The sequence below is a fragment of the Dipodomys merriami genome, unplaced genomic scaffold, assembly GCF_024711535.1.
Source record: "Dipodomys merriami isolate MVZ:Mamm:240054 unplaced genomic scaffold, mDipMer1.0.p SCAF_277, whole genome shotgun sequence".
Lineage (NCBI taxonomy): Eukaryota > Metazoa > Chordata > Mammalia > Rodentia > Heteromyidae > Dipodomys > Dipodomys merriami.
In genome coordinates, this window is record NW_027204237.1 from 1,367,404 (window position 1) to 1,391,377 (window position 23,974).

A 23,974-nucleotide genomic window follows, 5' to 3' on the forward strand; every position below is an offset into this window, starting at 1 on the left:
TCAGAATATCTAAGTAATTATCCTTAAGTGACTAAATAGTAATCCAGATCTCACTCAAAGCTCACACTCTGGCCTCTGCCTAACTATTGATATCATCAATGAGTACTTGTTTCTTGATTAGAGAAAGAACAGCTGAGAAGTGGTAGAGTGCTTACCTTGCATGCATGAAGCCCTGGGTTTGATTCCTCAGCACCACGTAAGCAGAAAAAGCCTCAAGTGGTCTTGTGGCTCAAGCAGTAGAGTGCTAACCTTGAGCTGAAGAGCTGAGGGACAGCACCCAGGCCCAGAGTTCAGACCCCACAACAGACAAACAAAACAAAAACAAAACCCCACAACCTATGTATTTCAAAGGCAGAATCACACTTTGCTGCTAATCATCTTTTTAAAAAGGTAAAGCTACAACTTTTTACATCATGGTTGCCATTGTTGCTTATGGTATATGAATTATAGTTTTTCACCAGACAAAATTAAGACACACTTTTCCCCTACACTCAACTGAAAAATAAAGAAACTGTAAGCCCAGGGGCACAAAATGAACAAAACAGAGGACTAGCTATATCATTTCTCATTAACACCAAGTTAGAGTTCTTGTAAATCTCACTTTACTCTTTAGATCCTTTCTGGCAGCAAAATGAACAATTACCTCATTTGAATTTAATCCATCAGTTGCAGCCAAAGGAACTTTCTCATGTAGAGCTGTGCCAGTCACTTCTTTTATTCCAAATGCTGAAGAATCAAGGTCTTCCTTGATCCTCATTTCAGTGAGGGAAGCCTCCTCATGAAAAGAGGTTCCTTCTTCTGAGAAAGGCACTGAATCAGTTTGGGCAGTACTTCCCTGGAAGGGTTCACCAATGGTAAAAACCTCCTCCAAAGGAGGCACTGCAGCAGCTGGGATAGCAGGTCCTTCTGGGGTGAATACACTAACAGGCTTTGTTGGGGTGGGTTCTGAAGGAGCTGGGGTTGCAGAGTCCTCTGCATCAGACTCTGTAAATGCAGTATCAGGCTCCTCTGGGGAGGGCACTGCAACAGCTAAGGCATTAGGCTTCTCTGGGGTAGAAGGCCCTACGAGAGTGAGGGCAGCAGGCTTCTCTGGGGTGGTGGGCACTGCAGTATTTGAGGCAACAAGCTCCTCTGGGGTGGTGGGCTCTGCAAGAGCTGGCAGTGCAGTTTCCTCTGTGGCAGTTGGCCCTGAAGGATCTGGTTCACAAACCGTATCAACTGGAGAGTCGGGATCCTCTGGAATGGGCCCTGAGGCAGCTAGAGTGCCAAGCCCTTCTGGGGTGTCATCCTCCTCTGCGATGGGTACAGTAGCCGTTGAAGTAGTCCTCTCTAAGGAAGACTCTGCAACAGCTGACATATCCTCCTCTGTGACGGCTGCAGCAGCAGCTAGAGCAGTCTTCACTAGAGAGGATACTACAGCAGCTGGAACAGGACCCTCAGGAGCAGTCACTGCAATAGTTAGGGGGGCAGCTCTCTCTGAGGCTAGTATTGGAACAGCTGTGACTTCCTCTTCTAAGGTGACCACTTCAGAGGCTGGGATACATGTGTCTATAGTGGCCACTGAGGCAACTGGGATGTCCTCCACTGAGGTCTCTATAGCAGCAGCTGAGATAGCAGGCCCCTTTGAGGCAGACACTGCAACAACTGAGATGTCTTCTGGAGTGGGCTCTGTAACCGTCAGGGCACGTATCTGTTGGTTAGATGTCCATTCCTCTAAAACTGGCTCAGTATTACTAGCTTTGGTAACCTGTTCCTCCGGGAAAACATTCAGGCATGAATCTGAATCTCGCATTTCCATTTCCTCTCTCTGTGATGATGCTAGGTCCAGCTCAGGCTTTTTATCACTCATAGTTTCCACTCCATCTCTTCTATGTCTCAGTTCTCCAGTCAGTAGGTGTAAACCCGGAACTTCTGCCTCTAAAGATTTTCTCTGGAGATCCTGGAAGATTTGCTCTGGGAAGCCTCCACTCCCCCAGAGCTTGGCTTGATAATCCAGCTCTTTTGCCTCACTGTCCTCATCACAAACTTTTTCTGTGGATAATTCACATGAGTCCACATTTCCCAAGCACATCACATTGCTATTTTCTTTATCAATAGCTTCTTTCTCACTTTCCAAATGAATCTCACCTGTTACTAAACTTGAATCAGATGACAACACCTCTATTTCAGGTCTTGAGGTAACATCTCTTAGTTCAGATCTAAATGCAAAACTAAGGGAGAACCTCTCAATATTCTCTTCCACATTCCCCTCATTTTGACTGCATTCTACTTGGGACAATTTGCCATTTTCTTTGACCACCTCAGAAGCAAAAGATAATTTTTCTTCACAAAAAGTGTTATGATCAGAGTTCAGAAATCCTACTGTGTCCAACTGGCCTAGTGATTCCAGATCACCTGGAGACTTATATTTCCCTACACTCTCAAGGTTAAAAGGCACTTTTTCACAGTCCTTGCAAATGTCCCTTATATCAGGATAGACAGTAAATTCCACAGCATTAGGTACCTGGGAAGAATCCAGGGTATTAATATATTCGCAATCCAATCCAATATCATAGTCCTTTACTTTTACACTTAAAAGGTCTGTGTTCTGTTCCTTATCTAAGGCAGCCCCTGAAAAATGGCTAATTATAAGTGTATTTTCGGCATTCTGGGATGAGGCCAGCCCTTCAGAAGAGGCTTCATTCTGTAGTTCATCTGAAGGAGTTACTCCTTCACATAAACACTCCTTTTCAAGTTCAAGAAACATCTGTACTGAATCTGTGTCAGAGAGCTGCTCTGCATCAACAGGACAGTCTAATTCTAAGACAAGATCTTCTAGCTCCTGAACAGTTCTGGTTTTCATCTCATCAACTGAACCCTCACCTGCAAAAACACAACTGCAATCCAGGGGTATATCCTTGGGAGAGGAAGCCAGTTGGTCTCCAGCTGGCTGTGAGTCTTCAGAGCAAGAAATCTGATCAATGGCTACATGGTCAAAAGTCCCCAAGACAGCAGCTAAGCAATCAGTTCCAGCCTCCACCATTGCTACTGTGTTTGCCTGTTCTCTTTCTTCAAAAATGTCTGCCAGGCTGTTCTTCTCATCTGCCATTAGAAGAGTCTTTCCTCCGGTCTCTGACAGTTTCTCTTCCTCCCATTCCTCCTCAGCCTCCATCATGATCCACCGCTCATCCTCCTCAAACTTCAGTTCAGACTCTGTTTTCTCTCTCAGGCTGGCAGTTATGAGAATGGGTAATGCTGGATCTAACAGCTCTTCACTCAGGCAAGGAGAGAGGGGTGGCATTTCCACAGTGCAGACTGGGTCTCCAAGTGGGTGCTGCTTCCCACTGAAACCTCCCTTAGCAGAACTTTTCATGGCCCTGGGCCAGGTTGCACTTGAGTATCTGTATTCCTGCATTACATCTGTGTTACCACTTGCTGATGCAGCTTCTGATACCAAAGGCTGGAATTCATGTGGAGAGCTCTCACTGTGCTGCTGGAATCTGAAGTCCTGGCAGTCTCCGCTTCCATTTTTCACATCTTGCACTTCTGGAAGAGCCATGCATTTGGACACATGTTCCAAAGTTACTGACTCTGACTGAGGTTCCCTGTGGTCCAAATGACCAGAGCTTTCTGTCAATGCAGAACTGGATTCCTTCTTCTCTTGCAAGGAAGGATTTGAAGCACCAGCTTCTGAAACTTCACTAAGAGAAGCTTCCATCCTTTCTGCAAATTCTGGGAAATTAGGTGGCATGAAGGATTTCCATGATCTCCTGTTAACATTGTCTTTGCGTTCTGCATTTGGCCGCCTTCTGGGTGGCACAGGTGCTGACTTTTGCACATCATTGCTTAGTTTTAAGGCATCAAATATTATTCTCTCATCCAGCTTTTTGCCTTCTGGTGCTCTAGATTCAAAAACATTCGATGCTGCTCCTAATGTACCATTACTAGATATGGTACTACCTTCCATCTTTTCCATGGTGCTTTTTGAAGTCTGATTAAGCTTTGACCCCTGATCAATCTGTTCATTTATCCTCATTGTATCATATATAGATCGCTGTGGAACATAGCAATCCTCTATATAGCCATCCTCATCCTCCCCCTTCCCCAGGCAGGTAGGGTTCCTCCTTAAACAGTCTGGCCTGCTCAATGGTTTACCCATACTGTTTCAGTCAAGATGAACCTTCACTCTTGGCAAAAGCTGTTTTACAGGTTTCCTCAAAATACATTCTACATTAATTATAAATCCTTTCACATGTTTATTCTTCAAGCCACCAATTGCGTCTGCTCTCCAGAAAGACCTGGGAGTTACACTTTGAAATCATTCTGGGAGAAGCTCTAAGACAAACAGCTTTCTCCTTGCAGACTAGCAGCTTCATAGTTACAGACAGATAAATGGTATAATTTAATCAACAAACGTAAGATAGTTCCTTGTATGGCTTCTATTTTTTTTTTAATTTTTACTTAAGGAGCACTGCTCTTTCACATTCAGTCCACAAAAAAAAAAAATCATTTGATATTGATAAGTCTTGTTCGGTATCTAGTTCCACTCACTTTTCACCAAAGCAGAGTTGGAAGCAGTGAATGTATACCTTGTCCTGTAATAACAATGCCAAAGTCTCCAGTCCTCAAGTATGGCCCAAGCTAAGAATTCCTTTCATTTTATCCTCTATTCCAGTTCTGGAGCGTCCAGCTGGTCTGAATTAGGCCTTCGTCTTCTCTAGTTGGGGTGTTTGCATTTGAACTGGGCTGGTCGGCGGATATTCCTGCAACTTTAAACACAGGAAGTCCTTCGTTCCGGGCCAGTTTGGGGTTTCCTGTCTCCAAAACATCATGGCATTGTTGCGGCTTCCAGGCCAACCCTACACCGTGGCCGCAAAACAAGGCGCGTGGAGAGCCCCGCGCCGGGCCTTTAGGAAGCTGGCAGGCTGCAGCAGCGGCCAAGGGGCCGCTGAGGGGCTTGCTCAACACCACCCGTTCCTCCCTAGCTTGCCGCGCGCCCCGAGGGCCAGGGTCACCTCACCGCAGTCGGGCAGGTGGCTTCGGACCGCGCCGGCCTCTGGTCCCGCGCTCAGGAAGTTAGTTGGTCCCTCTGGCAGCTGAGTCCCGAGTGATGTGGGCGCCGCCTCCCCCGCCGCCGCCGCCAGTCCCCCGCCCGCAGCCTCCGCGCCGTGGGCTGCATGACAAGCAGCCGCCTCTATTCTCCGCCGCGCTGCGGGCCCCGCGGCCCCGTCGTCCTCCCTGCCCGCAGCTGTCACGGCACGCAAACTTCTGGCTGGGAACAAAAGGCTCCGCTCCGTCCGGGCGGGGGAAGAGCCGCCTGTCTTGTGCCGCGAGGCCCTTTCGTTCGCCTCTCGCTGGAAGTGCTTGGCCGGCGGGCGGCTCTCCTCCTGCTCCCCGCTCCGCCGCCGCCACCGCGCTGCCCCGCCCGGGCAGCCCCCCCCTGGAAGCTGGGGAGCGCGCCGCGCCAAGAGCCCAGGGAGGAGGGCGGGGGCGGGGCTCAGGGGGGCGGGCCCGGGAAAAAGGAGACCCCGGAGGGGCGGCGGGCAGGATTGGAGGCCTTGGCGCCGAGGGAGGGGCTTCTACCGGGTTCGGAATGAGGCATGGCGGGCGCCATCCGCTTGGCTCGGAAGCCCACGCCCAACGCGCCCCGGGGCCGAAGGGGAAGCCCCGCCCCCTGGGAGGGCGCCCAGCGGAGAGCCGCACCAACCGGAGCCTCCGCGTGTCCCGCAAATCCCCTGACAAAGGAAAGCCCCGCCTCCTTCCGCTGGCCCGGCCCCTTCTCACTCCCGGCTCCTTCCAACCCGTGGGCTCCGAGCCAGCCCAAGGGCGAACAAACCCAGAATAGGTGCCCCCGCCTCCCCGCTGCCAGCTGGTTCGCGCGAGGGCCACGCGGGGCTCCATCTGCTGGCAGGGTAGTGCAGTGTGGCAGGTCGCCGGCAAGATTCTAGGCTCCCACTTGGCCGCCAAAGGTTATCCCTAGTCCCTCCAAAATCACCTTGTGCACGCCGGGTGCCAGAGGAAGAAGGCTCCACCCTTAAACCCAGAACTTTGCTGGTGTCTCAAGGAATACCATCATGCCTGGAGACCAAGTTACCAAATAAATTCTAGGCAGTCTACCTGTCTTCCCTTTCTCAAGCTAATCCGTTCATACTTCCACCTCAACTTCACCTACAGACCTTAGTGGTGTCAAACGACAAGGGGGCGAGGCACCCCACGCTCAAAACACCTGGGGTCCTTTATTGCTATGCACATCTTAGGAAACCAGATCCTGCTTAGGACTAGAGGAAAAGCATGGGTCTGTATTTCAAATCTCTGAAAAGAAAATATTACAGAAACATGCTTCACAATCTCGTCCACAATCTTTTGGCTTTTAGAAATGCTACCTCCAGTTAAACAAAGAAAGTACAAAGGCAACCCAGGAAGCTGTTCACTAGAGGCAGCTGCATCTCAGAGATGCCTTTGTGATGACGGCCACTCTTCAATTTTATGAAGGAAAAAAGAGAGTCCAGTAAAATGTCTGAATCGCTGTTGGATCATATGTCAACATGGATTATAAAACTTATGGAAAAGTTATTCCTACCCCTCACAGTAGTTGGTGATGTAGATCTGGCACTGAAACCCTGAGCTAAGCCTTGGGCTTGACAAAACTGAGGTATGGGCTGAAGCCAGTGAGCAGAATTAACACACTTTCTCTGGCAAGAAAAACGATCAGTTCTCATTGTTGATCTGCTGATTAATTCTACCCACTTGGATACAAAAGAATCCTCTCATCTATAAATTGAGAGTACAGAGAGATAGATTAGACTATGTCTCCACAGCTTTATTACTTTTAATATTCTTTAGTTCTAATTTTTTAAGGAGTAGCTCAGAAGCCTGTGAAATCTTGGTCTATACTGCAAGATAGTAGGAACCCTGTCCAATGAACACACAGTAGGAAGAAACAAGAACACTTGACCAAAGAAATAAAGCTCTAGGAGATGTGATCAACATGAAGTGTCTGGAGAGATGGGATGTGGGAGGGGAAAAAAATGTTCTAAATGTCTCCTTAAGCTGGCATACTAAAATCCAAGGGCAGATTTCAAACCAACAAAGAGCTTTCTGGCCGCTATTCAAAGAAAACGGTGTCCCTTACAGTGACTTACCTGAACCCACAGGTACTTGAGAAGAAATTCAAGCAAGAGATTTAGAGATATATATTTACAAAATCGCCAGTTTGTTCAGGATGTTTTAAAGTTCATCCTAACTCTGACACATTGTGACCTTAAGATTTGATCAACTTACAGATCTGGAACTTAACAGTTCAATAAATCTATGTTTAAATTTTTCTTTTAATTGGTCAGTACAATTGGGAAAACCCAATGAAGACAAGATCAATTTCACTAGCAAATCTTCCTAGCCAAATACATTTACTTAAGTGTTCAGATACCATAACAGACTGTTTAGCATGCCAAGAGCCCTCTGGCTGGAAGAATCTGAGGAATTCTGGCTCTGGACTAAGGGTGGGTAGTTATTCTGTTATAAAGAATGATTTGATGTGTAATCACAACCTTCATGGTTAGAAATTCCTTTCCTGTTTCCTCACCAAGTCAGGTGCCAATCAATTCAGTCTTTTTCTTAATTAACACCACCCCTTCTTATCCAAATTATTCTACCCATCTTATCAGTAGTTCAATAAAATAGATCATTCCAGCAACTGTGAAGTTCAGATTCAAATTACTTTTCAGCTTTAGTCATACTCTTAATTAAGGGTTAGAAACTTCTGATAAGCTGAAACATGGCCAACCTACAGAAAACATTACATAGCCAGGCGCTAGTGGCTCATGCCTGAATTCTAGCTACTCAGAAGGCTAAGATCTGAGGATCTCAGTTCAAAGCCAGCCCAGGCAGGAAAGTTTGTTGAGACCCTTATCTCTAATTAACCACCAAAAAGAGCCAGAAGTGGAGCTGTGGCTTCAATGGTAGAGCTCTAGCCTTGAGTAAAAAAAAAAGCTTAGTGACAGCACCCAGGTCCTACGTTTAAGCCCCAGGACAATACATTAAAACAAAAACAAAATCTTCTGAGTGCTTTGCTTATTTGCCCTGCCTTCCTCATTATTATGTATTTTAAAAAGAAAGCATAAAGTCTCTTTCCTCTTTCTTTTTATCTGTTCATGAGTTTGTCTTTACTTTTGGTATGTGGAACTCTGCCAATAGCCATTTCAGTGACTGAAATAAATACCTGGTACAACTTTCAGCCTCTTGGTGCTCTGATAGTATAACAAAAAAAAGCATTTGTGAATTTCACATGCCATGTGTAAAGTTTTTAAAAGAGAAGCTTTCTTAAAAAGAGTTTCAGAGTACCTCTTCAGATACTTTCCCCACCCCTGAAACCACAAATGTATGTGCTCAAGCCACATTTCAAATTAGTTTCCAGTTAGTAGATTATAGAGCTCAAAGAATTCCGTACTCATTTTGAAATTCCTAAGAAGAGGATTTGGTGTCAGATTTTCCTTCAGTGAACCTAGAAGAACAATCCTGGCTCTTTTTAGCTCCTTCCTGCTGTCTTCTTAATTAAAGGCAGCTGGGTGGAGTCTCCTCACACTCTAACACAGCTCCCTTTCCAAGTTTTGGACTTGGCACTTTGCCTTTGTCTCCCTCAGATCTGAACTGTCAACCCACTAGGACAATCTACAATCCTACATCTACTTTTGTTTTTTAATTGATTTTCATACCATACAGAGGGGTTACAATTACATGGGCAAGGTAATGAGTACATTTCTTATCAAGCATTGTTGCCTCATCCTTTGTTTCCCCTTCCCATCCATCCCTTCCCATCTCTCCACTCCCCCCACCCCCCCAATCTACTCTTTAGGTACTAAAATGCCTTTCTTTTCATCTACCTTGATGGGAACTCTCTCTTGGAATAAAAGAGGACACAATAGACTGGTTGGATCTTGCTCATTTTAGATCTACAAAATGCCTTTCATCTTAGGATATCGAGATTTTACATGCTTTATTTACAAGTGGAAACTCCACAGTATTAGTCTGTACCTGTTAGGCATCCGTCATTAACATCCTTTTGTGCTTTCATTATTATAAATTTGGCTACAGAGTGGTTCAAAAAGCAACACAATATGGTGTGGAGTTTGTTTTAAATGGGAAACTAAGGATTTCAAAGCTATTTGAGCTCTCATGTATTTTTGAACCCAAGAGAAAACTTTCCACACACTCTGCAGGAACTCCCATGACCTCTGTAAGCCCTTTCCTTTTTCTAAACATCTGGTGATGACAAAAGCATGGGGGCTTTTGCAAATTAAAAAAAAAAAAATCTGGGCTGGGAAGGTGGCTCAGTGGTAGAGCACTTGCCTTGCATGCCTGAGACCCTGGGTTCGATTCCTCAGCATCACATAAGCAAAAAGAAAAAAGCCGGAAGTAGAGCTGTGGCTCAAGTGGTAGAGCGCTAGCCTTGAGCTGAAGAGCTGAGGGACAGCGTCTAGTCCCAGAGTTCAGGCCCTACGACCGGACCCCCCCCCCAAAATAAAAATCTGACAGAAAGCAGGGAGAATCAAGAAAGAGTCCTAGAAGAATCCACAGTTACGTATTAGAATATAGATATGTAGAGACGAATATAGATATGTAGAGACGGTGAAGACAAGTATTTCCAAATGAAGAACTAGAGATATGAAAGCAACATTTCTAAGGAAGCAAATTCTAATTCAGTGTAACTTAAGAAGAATGAGTATAGCAGGGAAAAGTGAGAGGTTAGAATGGCAAGTAAACTCGAGCCGGGCACTGGTGGCTCACATTTATAATCCTAGCTATTCCACAGTTCAAAGCCAGCCAGGGCAGGCTCATACCTGTAATCCTAGCTACTCAAGAGGCTGAGATCCAAGGGTTACAGTTCGAAGCCACCATGGGCACTCATCTCCAATTAACCTCCAAAAAGCTGGAAATGTAGCTGTAACTCAAAGTGGTAGAATGCTGGCCTTGAGAAAAAAAGCTTAGGGAAAGCCCCAGGATCAGCACAAAAACAATACAAAAACCAAGCCAAATTCCTAATTCCTAAATGAAGCGCAGGGTGGTAAAATATACTTGCCCAAAATACCACAACTAGTGAAAATGAGGTAGGAAGTTGTGAAAGAAGTTATAGAGAGCTCATGTCTGTAATCCTAGCTACTCAAGAGGATAAGATCTGAGGGTTGTAGTTCAAAGCCAGGCTGGGCAGGAAAGTCTGTGAGACTTTTTAAACTCCAGAAAACTGGAAGTGGCCCTATGGCTCAAAGTAGTAGAGTGCTAGCCTTGAGTGATAAAGCTCAAGGACAGTGCACAGGACCTAAGTTCAAGCCCCACCACCGACAAGATAAAAAAACAAAACAAAACCCTACAGAGCACATTTGGACTTCATAGCAGGTCAGGTAAGAGGTTACAGGGAAAAATAAAAATAAAATGCTTTAATAGTCTCTTGGCTCTATTTCTTTAGTGTAGAGCAATGGATTTGGAGGGAGTTCCTCCCCAGCCAGGGAATAGTGTGGGGCTGTTCATCGCAGAGACTGAACACAGAAAGAGACAGGAAGGACAGATGACAGAACTTCAAGAACTGTTATTTCTAGGCACATGCACTCCATTATTGAGGTATATCTCTTGCCAAGAGTTATATTCTTAATTATTTTTATTCAGCAAATATGTGCCTTCAACCATAGGAACTAAAGAGAAACAGAAAAGAGCAGGACAGAGTCAGAATCTAAACTCTCCTGGTGGAGACATATTCATTTTAATTGCTTAACAACTATGAAAGAAAAGCAAGCAAGTGCCATGAGAAACTGGTTTAAAGGAGCTCCATCTGGTCTGAAGTTCAAGGAAGTTCTCCTGTGAAAGTGACAATGTGGCTCATTCCACTGAAACCGAATTCAGTTCAGGGTGGCATGACTGTCACAAAGTTATCTATTTCTATGAGACACTTCCTTGTGTTTAATCTCCAAGAAATCTTGGCTGCATTTAGAAAAGGAAATCAAGCACTGGTGGCTTGTGCCTGTAATCCTAGCTATTTCAGGAGGCTGAAATCTGAAGATCATGGTTCAAAGCCAGCCCAGGCAGCAAAGTCCATAAAACTCATATCTTCAATTAACCCCCAGAACACTGGAAGTGCAACAGTGGATCAAAGTGGTAGAGCACTAGCCTTGAGCAGAAGAGCTCAGGGACAGCACCGGGCCCCAAGTTTAAGCCTCATGACCAACAAAACAAAACAAAAACTTAAAAATGGAGATAGAATAAATAATACAGAAGTATTTGAAACCTGTCTCTTGTATTTTGTTAATCAAACAACTCTTTTTTGTGTAAAAATAAGCATTTGTTTCAAATCAATTTCACAAAACATGGATAATTTTGAAAACTGAGAGGCTGTCAGTGAGCAAAAGTGGTATAAGGAAGCAAGAATATCATTTAACAAATAATATTATTGGGGCTGGGAAGGTGGCTCAGTGGTAGAGCACTTGCCTTGCATGCTCGAGGCCCTGGGTTCGATTCCTCAGCACCACATAAGAAAAAAGCCGGAAGTGGCGCTGTGGCTCAAGTGGTAGAGTGCTAGCCTTGAGCTGAAGAGCTGAGGGACAGTGCCCAGGCCCAGAGTTCAGGCCCCATGACCGGACCCCCAAAAAAAAATAATAATAGTATTATTCCTACCTCTTTATTTATACCACTGGATATCTTGAAAAATGAAATAGAAACTCTAAGGACCTTAGTCATAGTGCTGGGCTTATGGTTTGATTTATCTATTATGTTTTACTGATATACAACTATAAAAGTACAAGCCCAAAGGGTAATTTTATGATGCTAAATCAAATATATATTCAAGAAAAAAAATCAAAATTCGTGTGTGTGTCTAGTAAAGCTTGAACTCAGGGCATGGATGTTGTCCCTGAGCTTTTGTGCTCAAGGCTAGTAGGTAGTGCTCTATCACTTGTTGAGCCACAGCTCCACTTCTGGCTTTTTTTCGGTAGTTAATTGGAGATAACAGTCTCACAGACTTTCCTGCTTGGGCTGGCTTTAAAGCTCAATCCTCATATCTCTGCATCTTGATTATAGGTGTGAGCCACTGGTGCTCAGGGGTGTTTGTTTTTTTCCTTCCTGGTCCTGGGGCTCAAACTCTGGGCCTTGGTGCTGTCCCTGAGCTACTTGTTGTTCAAAGCTAGTGCTCTACCACTTGAGCTAGGCTGCTACTTCTGGCTTTTTCTGTGATTAATTGAGGTTAAGAGTCTCACAGACTTTCCTGCCTCGGCTGGCTTCAGATTGAATCCTTAGATCTCAACCTCCTAAGTAGCTAGGATTACAGGCATGCGCCACCACTATCCAGCAAACCCAAGTCTTTTAATGTATTTTATGGAATCTCGACTTAGTATTTTATCTATTTGTTGTTGTTTTAGAAGTTTGATTAGTGGGGCTGGGAAGGTGGCTCAGTGGTAGAGCGCTTGCCTTGCATGCTCAAGGCCCTGGGTTCGATTCCTCAGCACCACATAAGCAAAAAAAAAAGAAAAAAAAAGCCGGAAGTGGCGCTGTGGCTCAAGTGGTAGAGCACTAGCCTTGAGCTGAAGAGCTGAGGGACAGTGCCCAGGCCCAGAGTTCAGGCCCCACGACCGGACCCAAAAAAAAAAAAAAAAAGAAGTTTGATTAGCATCCATTTATATCCTTAAGATGAAATTATCTTTAACTTTTTCTAAAAAGAAAAGATATCCATCTTACTTTTTTCAATACTACGTATGGGGCTCTCTTTCTGAAAAAAAAGTGACAGTTTTAACTCATATTTAATTCCTCCCAAGTTTTTAGTGTACAAAAGTCTAATTGTGCTTTTATAGAAATATAACTATTGTTATCATTATATAGAGGGGCTATCATTTCAAAGTCAGGTAATGAGCATATCTCTTTTTTAACATGCAAAAGCCTAACTGTGCTAACTGTACTTTTTAAAGTAAACAAGAGGAATAAAAATATGGCCCTATTCCAACAATCACGTGGCCATAAATATTGAACTAAATAAGTAATCATAACTTTACAATTTCTCTAATTTCTTAACTATTTACTTTTGAATAGCTAAATTTCAGTGTATTTGTAGAATTTGTAAAATTAAATGCTTACTTACAAAATTTATATCCCGTAACACCAGAATAAAAAAGAGGCATTATTCAAAGATTAATAAAAAATCCTGTTCTTTGTTCAACATTTATGTCATTAGGTTACTTTTCTTTCTGCTTTTCCTATCATTGTTTCCCTGGGACCGTGACTCTCTTTTCCAGAATCTTCAGGGGCCAGTCTGAAGAATTCTCCAATTCCTTTATGACACCTAGCAGTTGGGCATATACAAACTGGATTCTCTCCTGCATATTTATTTTCAGCTTTCCTTGATAAAAGTGTCATAGTATTAATGGAAGAGATGAAAGAACCAAGCAACTTCCTGAGGGCTTGAGAAGCTACCACTGTTCTGAAGATACATTTTTTTATTTTTCTCATTGCACCAGGCTGAATGAAGTATGAAGACTCTTGCTGACTGTACACTATTAAATGCCAATGGCTGTAAAGTGATGGATAGGTGCCTAGAACACTGCTTTAGTTGTCACTATGGTTAAACCAACAAGGATCACTAAAGCAATTCTTACTATTTTTCACAGACATATAAATAATTTAGGTTTTAAAAAGAATCTTATCAAACATAGCTTGGTTTACTAGAGTAGATACCAAGAAATTCAAGCAGAAGAATCCTAAGTTTAATTTCTTCAAATTATCTCCCTTGACTTATTTACACAAGACATTCATATTTGCTAAAATTGTAAAATATTAAAGGCTTTCTGTAAGATATCTCAATCTGGTATGTGACTGACAGATGAAATGTATTTGTGTTTTTAATTTAATTTTAGTTTGTGTTTGGAAACTAAGTTGATATGAAGAGATGTCTCTCTTAAAGATGCTGATTTAGTACTTGCCATTGTTTGGCAATGGAAGAAAGAATATGTTCTATGATAAAAGCTATAGTTAATTAGGCCAAGGACTCTGAGATCATTAAAGCTAATCTGATGAGTAAATGCATGACTAGGGAAGTCACTGAGCTGGTAATGCCTTCTGGTTAATTCTGGTTAATGATTTGAAAATAACATTGATTTGTAGAGTATATAAGCCAAGGCCAAAATGATCTCAGAATAGTTGCTGGCTGTGGGATTCTGACAGAAATGCATAAATGAATAAATTAATGAATAGGCACGTATATTTATGTATGTATACAAAATGTATTTTTAAGTTGTGTTAAAGAGTCATAACTTAAACCTGCCTATGTATTGCTATTCTAGAGTCAGAAACAAGCCCTACAAAATCTGTTCATGAAGGCTGTCCGACCATCTATATGCTTCATTGCTACTGTAAACTGATTTTACTTCATCTTTGTAATTTCCATTTTTTCAAAAAGGTAAAGATCTAATCTAGTGATGGATGAGACTTAGATCATCCTTAGGCATAAAGAGGCATAGCTGATCTTAATACAAATATTGCACAATATTCTAATTTGTATATCTAGGTAAGTTTTTTTTAAAGAGATTACTATTTATCTAGTACCCAATATAAGTCAGTGTTTTGGTATATATAACTTCATTTAATTGTCATACAAACTCTAAAAGCATAATTTACTACTGTTCATTTCTTATATTTAAATAATCAAGATACTGAGAATTTAAGTAATTTTCTCCGTGGTCATTTAGCTTGTAATCACAGAGCTAGTATTAAAACTTAGGTTCAGCTTGTAATGACAGAGCTAGTAGTCAGACTTAAGTATTCCCAACTTGAATGTGGATTCTATTTTTTTTTCACTTTTACCAGGCTGAAGTGTGAAGACTCTGTTAACTGCCTATTAATTGTATAAATGACAATAGCTGTAATGTGATGAGTAATTACAAAACAAACTTAAAGTGCATACGAAGTAGCAAGTTTCTGTCTTAGTTTTGCTGTTTGGGCTAATACTGACATGAGAGCAATGCTCTTAACCTAAGCTATAGTAGAGAATAGTATATAGACAAATGATGAAAAGGTGAGAAAACCAGGCAAAGATTACACTGTCTTCAAGACATGTAAGAATCTACCTTAAGTGTGGCAGACACTACGAATTCTGGGGCTCACATGGCTTATGGAAAATAAAGGACGTTCATACAACCAGTCTAATATTCACTTGTTTTCAAATATTTATATATCAATATGCTATTTACTTTGAGGGGCAAAAATAAGGATTCATTGAGAAAAGGGATAGACAAATTCATATAATCATCAAGTGCCCGAATTAGGCAATATGTAATAAGGACCAAATTATTTACATATACTCAGTGATTTGGGTGGTCAGAAGATGGAATAAGCTGGCAAGTTCAGGAAAGCTTTTTAATGAGGTGGGACTTGAGCTATATCTTCAAGTATGGGTAGAAATCAAAACAGGTGAAATGTACAGGATTGTCTGGGGTGGCTAGAGTGAACAGTCTATATAGGAAACAGGAAGGGAAAGATGATGGGGACCAACTATGTAATACAAGATTGAAGAAGAAAAACCCTAGGTATAGAAACAGACCAGGTTCTAACAGACTATTAATCAGATCTGATGGCTCCTTCCATCTAATTTGGGGGAAGGATACATACACATAGAAAGGGTGAATACAGACAAAAGCATCTCCATGATGGAGATGCATGGCTTAGAAGCTACAAAATAGTGTGTGTGTGTGTGTGTGTGTGTGTGTGTAAAATATGTCTGTACTCGGTGACTCTGTGTGTGTGTGTGTGTGTGTGTGTGTGTGTGTGTGTGTGTGTGTGTAAAATATGTCTGTACTCGGTGACCAGTTTTCTAACAGAAGGGTCTTTTGTTCCAAACAGCTAGACTCAGGAGACAAAGTCTGATAAAATCAGAGATCAGTATTCCCAGCTGGTGCAAGGGCTGATGCCATTCCACTACACACCCTACAGGAAGTAGCTGGAGATACACAGCTGACTGACTTCCACAGCAGGAGTCTTGTGGCAGGGTGGGGCAGAGACTGGTCAAATATGGATGAATTCTTTAGTCACTAACTCCAATTAGTTCACCAAGATTCTGACTTCATTCAACAAATCTGTGAAAGTTACTCTCAGAAGCAGCACTATTTCTTAACTAATTTTTCAAAAGGGAGAGGAAAACCATGGAAGCTTCTTCGGGCAGAATCCCAGGATTATTTCATCAGTTAGTTCTTACATTTACATGTCATTGAATCTGAAGGAGCAAAAAATTAAATCTACTGTTTGCCTTCCTTCCTCCCTCTTTCCCTCCCTCCCTTCCTTTCTTCCTTTCCCACCTTCCTTTCCTTCCTTCCTTTTTATCTACAAATAGCCTCCCTACTTCTGACAATAAAAAAATTTCTGAATGTCCCTCCAGTGGCAAATCTGCTCCAGGTGAGACCATAGGGATAGCATGAGCTCTAGGGCCAAACAGACCTTTCTAATTCCAACCTAAATGTTTACTTACTATGTGGCTTGAACAATAACAACAACAACAACAACAACGATTTAACCTCTTTAAGTCTCAGTTTTCTTTTCTACAAACTGGGATTTTGGGGTTTCTAGGGATCATTTAGACTCAGTCTCTTGTTGGTTCACTTAAGTGACTACATACTTGCAATTCTTTGTGCTGATTTCCCTATTGTTAACTAGAAATGATCTGAAATCCTAGCACCTACCCAAGTACACCACATAGCATTTATTCTCAACCACAGTCAGCGCAAAGTTCTAAAAGATCACATTTGAAACTAGTGGCAGGAAAAGTGTATCCCATTCATCTTTCATAATCAATACCAAAACCTCTTACTTGAAAAGTACTTGTTTTTGGCAAAATCTCAAGGAAGGTAGGGAGGAAGCACTTTCTCCTCATAGCTACAGTTTTCTAACTAAGACAGCTGAAACTAAGAATCCATTTGGCAGGAGACACCCCTTTGGATCAGTAATGTCTTGATGTAGTTACATGATTGGATTATCTGTGGAACTCAGTTTTTTTTCTTGGAAAAGTAGCCAAATGTAAAAATACAGAGCCTCACAGTTTATAGCTCATGAACTAGCAAGTCAGCTTCAAAGTACCCAGTATACTTCTTTTTTTGTGACTGGGTCTTGCTATGTGGCCCAGGCCTGCCTCTAATTCCTGGCCTCAAGTGATCTTCCTGTTTCAGCCTTCTGAGTAGCTGGGATAACAGGCATGCAATGCTGTGTATGGCTACAGAAGGACTAGCATAATTGCTTTAATACCTCAAAGGTTCCTTCCCAGTTTCCTTATCCAGTTGGTATTGTGGGGGTGGGGAGGATTATTATAGAGCATTGGAATTCTTTGGAGTGGGGGTGGTCACATAGGGTTATAAATATCAGTGGCCAAACTGAGTTGGCTGCAGTACATGAGTGACATATTGTAGTATCCTTTTAAAGTCACAGGACAAGGAAGCACACTGAAGTATTTCCACAAAGAAATTTTCTTTGGAAACACATTAACAACCAAACACCTGCACCCTACAATTGTAAACAAATTTCTCATGCCAGGAATGTGACTAGGAGGATTTAAAATCACACAGATTATCACTAGTGAAAATAAGATATCTAAGCTGGCCTAAAGAAAGGCTTAGAGACAGTTGTTGCTGCTCACAGAGTCATAATCAAATTACCAGGTGACTATTTGCTATACAAATATTTAACTTACTCAATTAGTATCTATTCCAATGGTGGCAACTTCTTCTAGGGCAGTGGTTTTCAAAAAGGTAAAATCCTGTCTTTCAAGGGACATTGGGAAATATCTGGAGACAATTTTGGTGGTTTTAACTGGGAAGTTCTTATTGCTAGTAGTTACAGGACAGAGATGCTGTTAAATACCCTACAATAACACTAGATAGCTTCCTACACAACACAAAACAAAACAAAAACCCCAAACTACCCAATCCAAGATGTCAATAGTGCTTAAGTTGAGAAATTGGGTTCTAGAGCATATTCAATCTCTTGAACTCTAGTTTCATGGTGGCAGCCTTGTTTAAAAAAAAAAAAACAGAAGTAGGGGCTGAGAATGTGGCATAGTGGTAGAGTGCTTATCTTGCATGAAGCCCTGGGTTCAATTTGTCAGTACCACATAAACAGGAAAAGCTGGAAGTAGCTATAAGCAAAAGAAGCTCAGGGACAGTGCCCAGATCCTGAGTTCAATCCCCAGCACTGGCAAAAAAAAAAAAAAAGATGGAAGGAGGGAAGAAGGAAGGAAAGGAAGGAGGAAGGAAGGAAGGAAGGAAGGAAGGAAGGAAGGAAGGAAGGAAGGAAGGAAAGAAGAAGGAAAGAAAGGTGGGAGAGAGGAGAGAAGAGAGGAGAGGAATGGGGGGGGGGGGGGAGCCAAGATGGACCAAAGGTCAGCACAAGGGATATGTTTGGAGAGGGCTACTTAGCTGTTGTAAAGCTGGAGTTATTTAAACCTCCAAGTGATAAATCTTCCAGGGTTTGATTTCACTTCTCTCCCAGGGTGGGTAGATAATGCTGACCTCATTTGCTTTATCTTCTACTGACTCATTCTCAGGCAGGTGTACTAAGTGGCAAAACCTTAGATGGGCTGATACTAGCTTTATACCATATAGAAGGAAGATGCAAGTATCTCTGTGCAAATTGGCAGTCTTTCAATGCTCATACTGGGTCCTGTCTTTTAAGGGGTTTCATATATGCTTAAGGGCAGTGTAAGTTTACTGTGAGAGGGGGGAAAAATCAAATGAAGGAGCCTAAAAGATTTTTTTTAATGTAATAGAATGCTATCCATCTAGCTATTCCAGACAGATTTTGTAATGTACTGTTTTTTGGTTCTGAATTCTGATTACCTGAATTAGAGGAAAGAACAACCCCATAAGCCTGCTGCTACAATTACATCTTACCAGCCCAGATGCAAGACAAGAAAGGAAAATACTGATTGGCTTAGTTGATGTGAACTAATTGGAGAAACTAAACAGACCCTAAAGGGGTTTCCATTTCCTATTTTTCTTGTCACTAAGAAGTAGAAAACCTTGGGGCTGGGAAGATGGCTCAGTGATAGAGCGCTTGCCTTGCATGCCTGAGGCTCTGGGTTCAATTCCTTAGCACCACATAAGCAGGAAAAAGAAGCCAGAAGTGGCGCTGTGGCTCAAGTGGTAGAGTGCTAGCCTTGAGCTGAAGAGCTGAGGGACAGTACTCAGGCCCAGAGTTCAAGCCCCATGAACAACAACAACAACAACAACAAAAGACACAGAATGGTTTCCATTCTTCATAAGTAAAAGGTTAAGATCCTAAACTTCTCAGTGATAAGGCACTAGCCTTGCGCAAAAGAGCTCAGAAACACAGCACAGGCCCTGAGTTCAAGTCTCATGACTGACAAAAAAAAGAAAGAAAAAAGGAAAATGCTAAACATTATTTCATGGTTATAAAGACCCTTCTTTTCTTGTTGGGCTTTTCTTAGGCACATACAATTCCTTTTCCTCAGCAGACTCTTTAATTCAGGAAAATGGAATTTCCTGAAGAGATTAGACATTATAGATTAGATTCCTCCCAGTTTTCTAAAATCATGCTCAATATTCTCATTATGACTTCTGGAAGGGTTTCTTCCTTCCTACTTCCAACATAGAAGGGAACCCAGGAAAGGTCCTTACTCAGGAAGGCTGAGATCTCTGACTGCTTAAAAGGACTCTCTGCCATTCTTTTTTTATTTTTTTTTTGGGTCGGCCATGGGACTTGAACTCTGGGCCTGGGCGCTGTCCCTCAGCTCTTCAGCTCAAGGCGAGCGCTCTACCACTTGAGCTACAGCGCCACTTCCGGTTTTTCTGGTGGTTTATTGGAGATAGGAGTCTCATGGTCTCTCCTGCCCGGGCTGGCTTTGAACTGCGATCCTCAGATCTCAGCCTCCTGAGTAGCTAGGATTACAGGCGTGAGCCACCAGCGCCCGGCTTTTCTCTGCCATTCTTATCTGACCAGATTCTATGAATTATTTAGAAGGTACCAATGGAAAGCCTTGAGAACTAATTTTACCATGTTCATGATAATAATTTTCCGTAAGTGCAGCTTCATGGATTTATCAACACTACTGCACAGTCCCAAGTAAGCTTGGAGGTTCTCTGTAGATTTGACTACTACTCATCTGTCTAGTGCAACTATTCCCGGTGGTATTAGCCAGGTCAAAGCAGAGTCTGTGCTTTTATCTCACAGATTCAAATCCCCTTCTTATACAAAAACTCCTTCTCCCCCAAGCACATGCCCTAATTGTGGGGCATGAACTCAGAGCCTAGGTGCTGACCTTGAGCCTTTTTGCTCAAGGCTAGCACACTCTACCACTTAGAGCCATAGCTCCATTGCTGGTTTGTAGGTACTTAGGTACTTAATTGGAGATAAGAGGCTCATGGCCTTTCCTGCCCAGGTTGGTTTTGAACTGTGATCCTAAGATCTCAGCTTCCTGGGTAGGTAGCATTACAGGTGTTAGCCATCAGCAGCGGGCTCTAACACACATTCTAGGCTAATATATGAGTCCATTAAAACAGAAAGGAGCACAAAACTTAAAGCTAAAGTTGCTTTTCCTTTTATAAAATATTTATTTTTATGTTTTACTCAAGAATAATTAAATCTGAAAGCAAAGTCATTATTTTCTGAGTCTAGTTTATGTTTCACTAGGGAAGATTAGTTCACTTTGACTGAAGCACGTGAGTCAGGAACCCAGTACTCTTATCAGAAAAATGACTCAGTCCTCAGAATGAGTCCAACAAAATCTTTTCACTCAGCCTCCAGGGGGTTGTGGAACTGACACAGAGTTTTCCCCTCTCATTGTTTTCACTTCCTATGAGCTCAGCATGAGCCAAGCCAGGAGTGACATCCTCCCCTCCAGAAGGAGGCAAAAACTTCCCAATGCTTTTAACTTCCACACTGGGTAAATTAGTGGAACTGAGCTTCTGATCTGCACCTCCAACTTGATGGAGGACAGTGATTATTTTGTAGTCACTATTTACTTTTAAGATTCTTATCTCCAGTTAACCACTAGAAAGTCTAAAGCAGCTCCAGTGCTAGCTCTGAGCAGAAGAGTTCAGGGACAGGGCCCAGGCCCTGAGTTGAAGCCCCAGGAGACAACAATAACAAAATGGGTCTTAACAGGGCATTTTACCTCCCTTCCTCCTCTCTCCCCCACACACTCAGGCTTGAACTCATTTTTTTAATAGCTGGAACTCTCTCACTAAAGCCATGCCTCTAGAGCAGCATTTTGCTGGTTATTTTAGAGATGGAGTCTCTAGTATTACATACAGGCTTGAGCCACCAGAACCTGCCCTCCCTTGCTAGCTCCCCCCAACCCCCATTCAAGCTTGCCTTGTCAACAAGAGCCCACAGCTGGATGCTCCCAGCCTTCATATATAGCAAACAGCTAAGCAGCTAGTGGAGTCTAAGCACTAAGAAGCAATACACTTGATACAAGTAACATACAGTAAGTAATACTCAGTAATTTCTTGAAGTCTTCCAGCAACATAAAAATTCAGTGTTTTTAGAAAGGGGGGAGGAGGGGAGATGACTTGTTATCACATCCAAACACAATTTATACCTGCCTAAAGTCTCTTTCTTATATTCTAGCTCATATTTAAGGTTTTCTTGTTTTTTTTTTTTTTTTTGGGGGGGGGGGTCCAGTCGTGGGGCCTGAACTCTGGGCCTGGGTGCTGTCCCTCAGCTCTTCAGCTCAAGGCTAGCACTCTACCACTTGAGCCACAGCGCCACTTCCGGCTTTTTCTTTTTGCTTATGTGATGCTGAGGAATCGAACCCAGGGCCTCAGGCATGCAAGGCAAGCACTCTACCACTAAGCCACCTCCTGTTTTGAGCCCCTCTTGTTTTGTTTTGAGACAGTCTCACTAAATAGTCCAGGCTGGCCTTGAACTCGTCATTCTGTCTGACTCCTGAATGTTGTGATTATAAGCGTGTTTCACTTTGCCTGGCTTTTATACAATTTTTAAAAGACTTGTTTATTTCCTTTTCTAGCTCAGTGAAGATTAGAAGGGAGGGGTAGACTGCTACAGCAGACTCTAATGATGAAAAGTGATAGTTACATATTTGGTATCCTTCCAGGACTAGTTCTAGAATCCCCATGGATAATAAAGTCCATGTATACTCAGGCCAATCATAAAAAATGGCATAGTATCTGCATACAACTTAAATCTTCTCTGGATTGTTTATAATATCTAATACAATGTAAATGTTAAATAAATACTTATCATGCTATATTGTTTTTTCCTTTTGTATTATTTTTATTGTTGATTTATGTTTTCTTATGAAATGCTTTTAATCTGTGGACAGTTGAGCCAACAGATAACAGAAAATATCTCCTTCATATACACCAAGCAGATTCAACCAGTACAACATGGCAGAGGTCCTGAACCAGTACTTCAATACTCAAACTGCATAATAATTTAGGAACATGTACATCAGAACAGCCCCAAATTTTTGTAATATATTTGAGAATATTACTGTAGAATAAAGTATACTTTTTTTTTTTTTGTCGGTCGTGGGGCTTGAACTCTGGGCCTGGGTGCTGTCCCTCAGCTCTTCAGCTCAAGGCAAGCGCTCTACCACTTGAGCTACAGCGCCACTTCCAGTTTTCTGGTGGTTTATTGGAGATAGGAGTCTCACGGTCTCTCCTGCCCGGGCTGGCTTTGAACCGCGATCCTCAGATCTCAGCCTCCTGAGTAGCTAGGATTACAGGCGTGAGCCACCAGCGCCCGGCTAAAGTATACTTTTTAGTGTTAACCTGCACTCATTAAGAAAAAGTTATGCATAATGTTGAGAAAACAAGGAAAATAAAATTTAAAGTAATTCTTATGCTAGCTAGAATCTAGTTAGTTAAAACCATTTTGCAGCTGACAGGGATAAATTTGTTTTCTAAAAATGGATCCAGGTGAATTGGATAATAGACATATACTTATAGAAAGTGTATCTTCTTGAGGAACTTCCAACAGGAGAGAAAAGAAAAATGTTCAGGCTAAACAGGGAAGGCTACATTGACACTAGAACAGAAGCATGTGTGTTTTGAAGAGGAACACAAATGGGCTCATGAGTATGAATTTTCTCTATCTACCCTTTCTCTAGCAGGTACCTCAAGAAACTCAGAAATAAGGACTACTGTTAATTCGGGCATTATTTCCAAGCATGGTAAGAGAGCCTGTAGCTAATATATCACATCAATGCTGAATATCCCTTAGGTCCTTTTTTAAGGGGTTCTTCAGTGATGGCCACTCTGTATACTTGGATCTTGGCCCACAAAGCTATCATCTTTCTAAGACAATGTGGCTTTGATATGGTGTCAATGTCTTCCCTACTCTTTTTTGTTTTTATTTTTTGAGGCAGGGTTTTACTATATTATCTGCTATGTAGCCCAGGCTGGCCTCAAAGTCTTATTCATCTTGCCCCAGCCTCCCAAGTGCTGGGATTACAGGGAAGTATCACCATGCCTGGCTGGCTTTAATCTTTGATGGGCAGGGGTTCTGAGAGAACAAATTTTTACTGTTTAACTATGTAAGTGTAAGTGGGAATAATTACTATTACTGATGAAAATGAAATGCCAGTAGTATCCTTTCTAAATCTATTCTATGTACCATGAAGGTCACAGTGGTGGAGTGAAGCATTTAGCACAAAGGAAACCCTTGAGTATAGTGAGAGTCAAACCCAAAAGAAATACCCCTGGCCAGCAAATCCACATTTTAGGGTCCAGGCATTTAAACATGCATTGTTTAAATTTAGGCTCACAAAATCTTAGGACTCTCCTATAGGCAAAGAACATGTACTCTAGGAATCTGGGATGCACTATTAAGCTGCTTGCTGTAAAAGCATCATGTTTCATTTAATAACATCAGAATTTGATTCCCTATTAGCATACTTAAAAATTTCCCCTGTGTGATATCAACACTTTAGGAGGTGAACCATATTTATCTTAGGGCATCTCGTGGGTAAATCTGAAAACAGAGCCCTGAAGATGTCTTCACT

General features: G+C 42.3%; 1 protein-coding gene across 19 annotated transcripts in view; it reads right to left on the reverse strand.

Annotated features, from left to right (window-relative positions):
* Positions 1-23,974, reverse strand: part of LOC138837863 (microtubule-actin cross-linking factor 1-like) — a 254,302-nt gene that overhangs the window by 79,526 nt on the left and 150,802 nt on the right. The window contains exon 1 of one of the 19 annotated variants that reach the window (XM_070036904.1): positions 644-5,021. The exons of 17 other annotated variants lie outside the window; for them this stretch is intronic. In XM_070036904.1, the coding sequence (XP_069893005.1) occupies positions 644-4,138 (3,495 nt within the window). In that variant the 5' untranslated portion in view covers positions 4,139-5,021. Of the gene's footprint in view, positions 1-643; positions 5,022-23,974 lie in introns of those variants that run through there. One more of the 19 variants, XM_070036898.1, reaches the window with a different exon arrangement.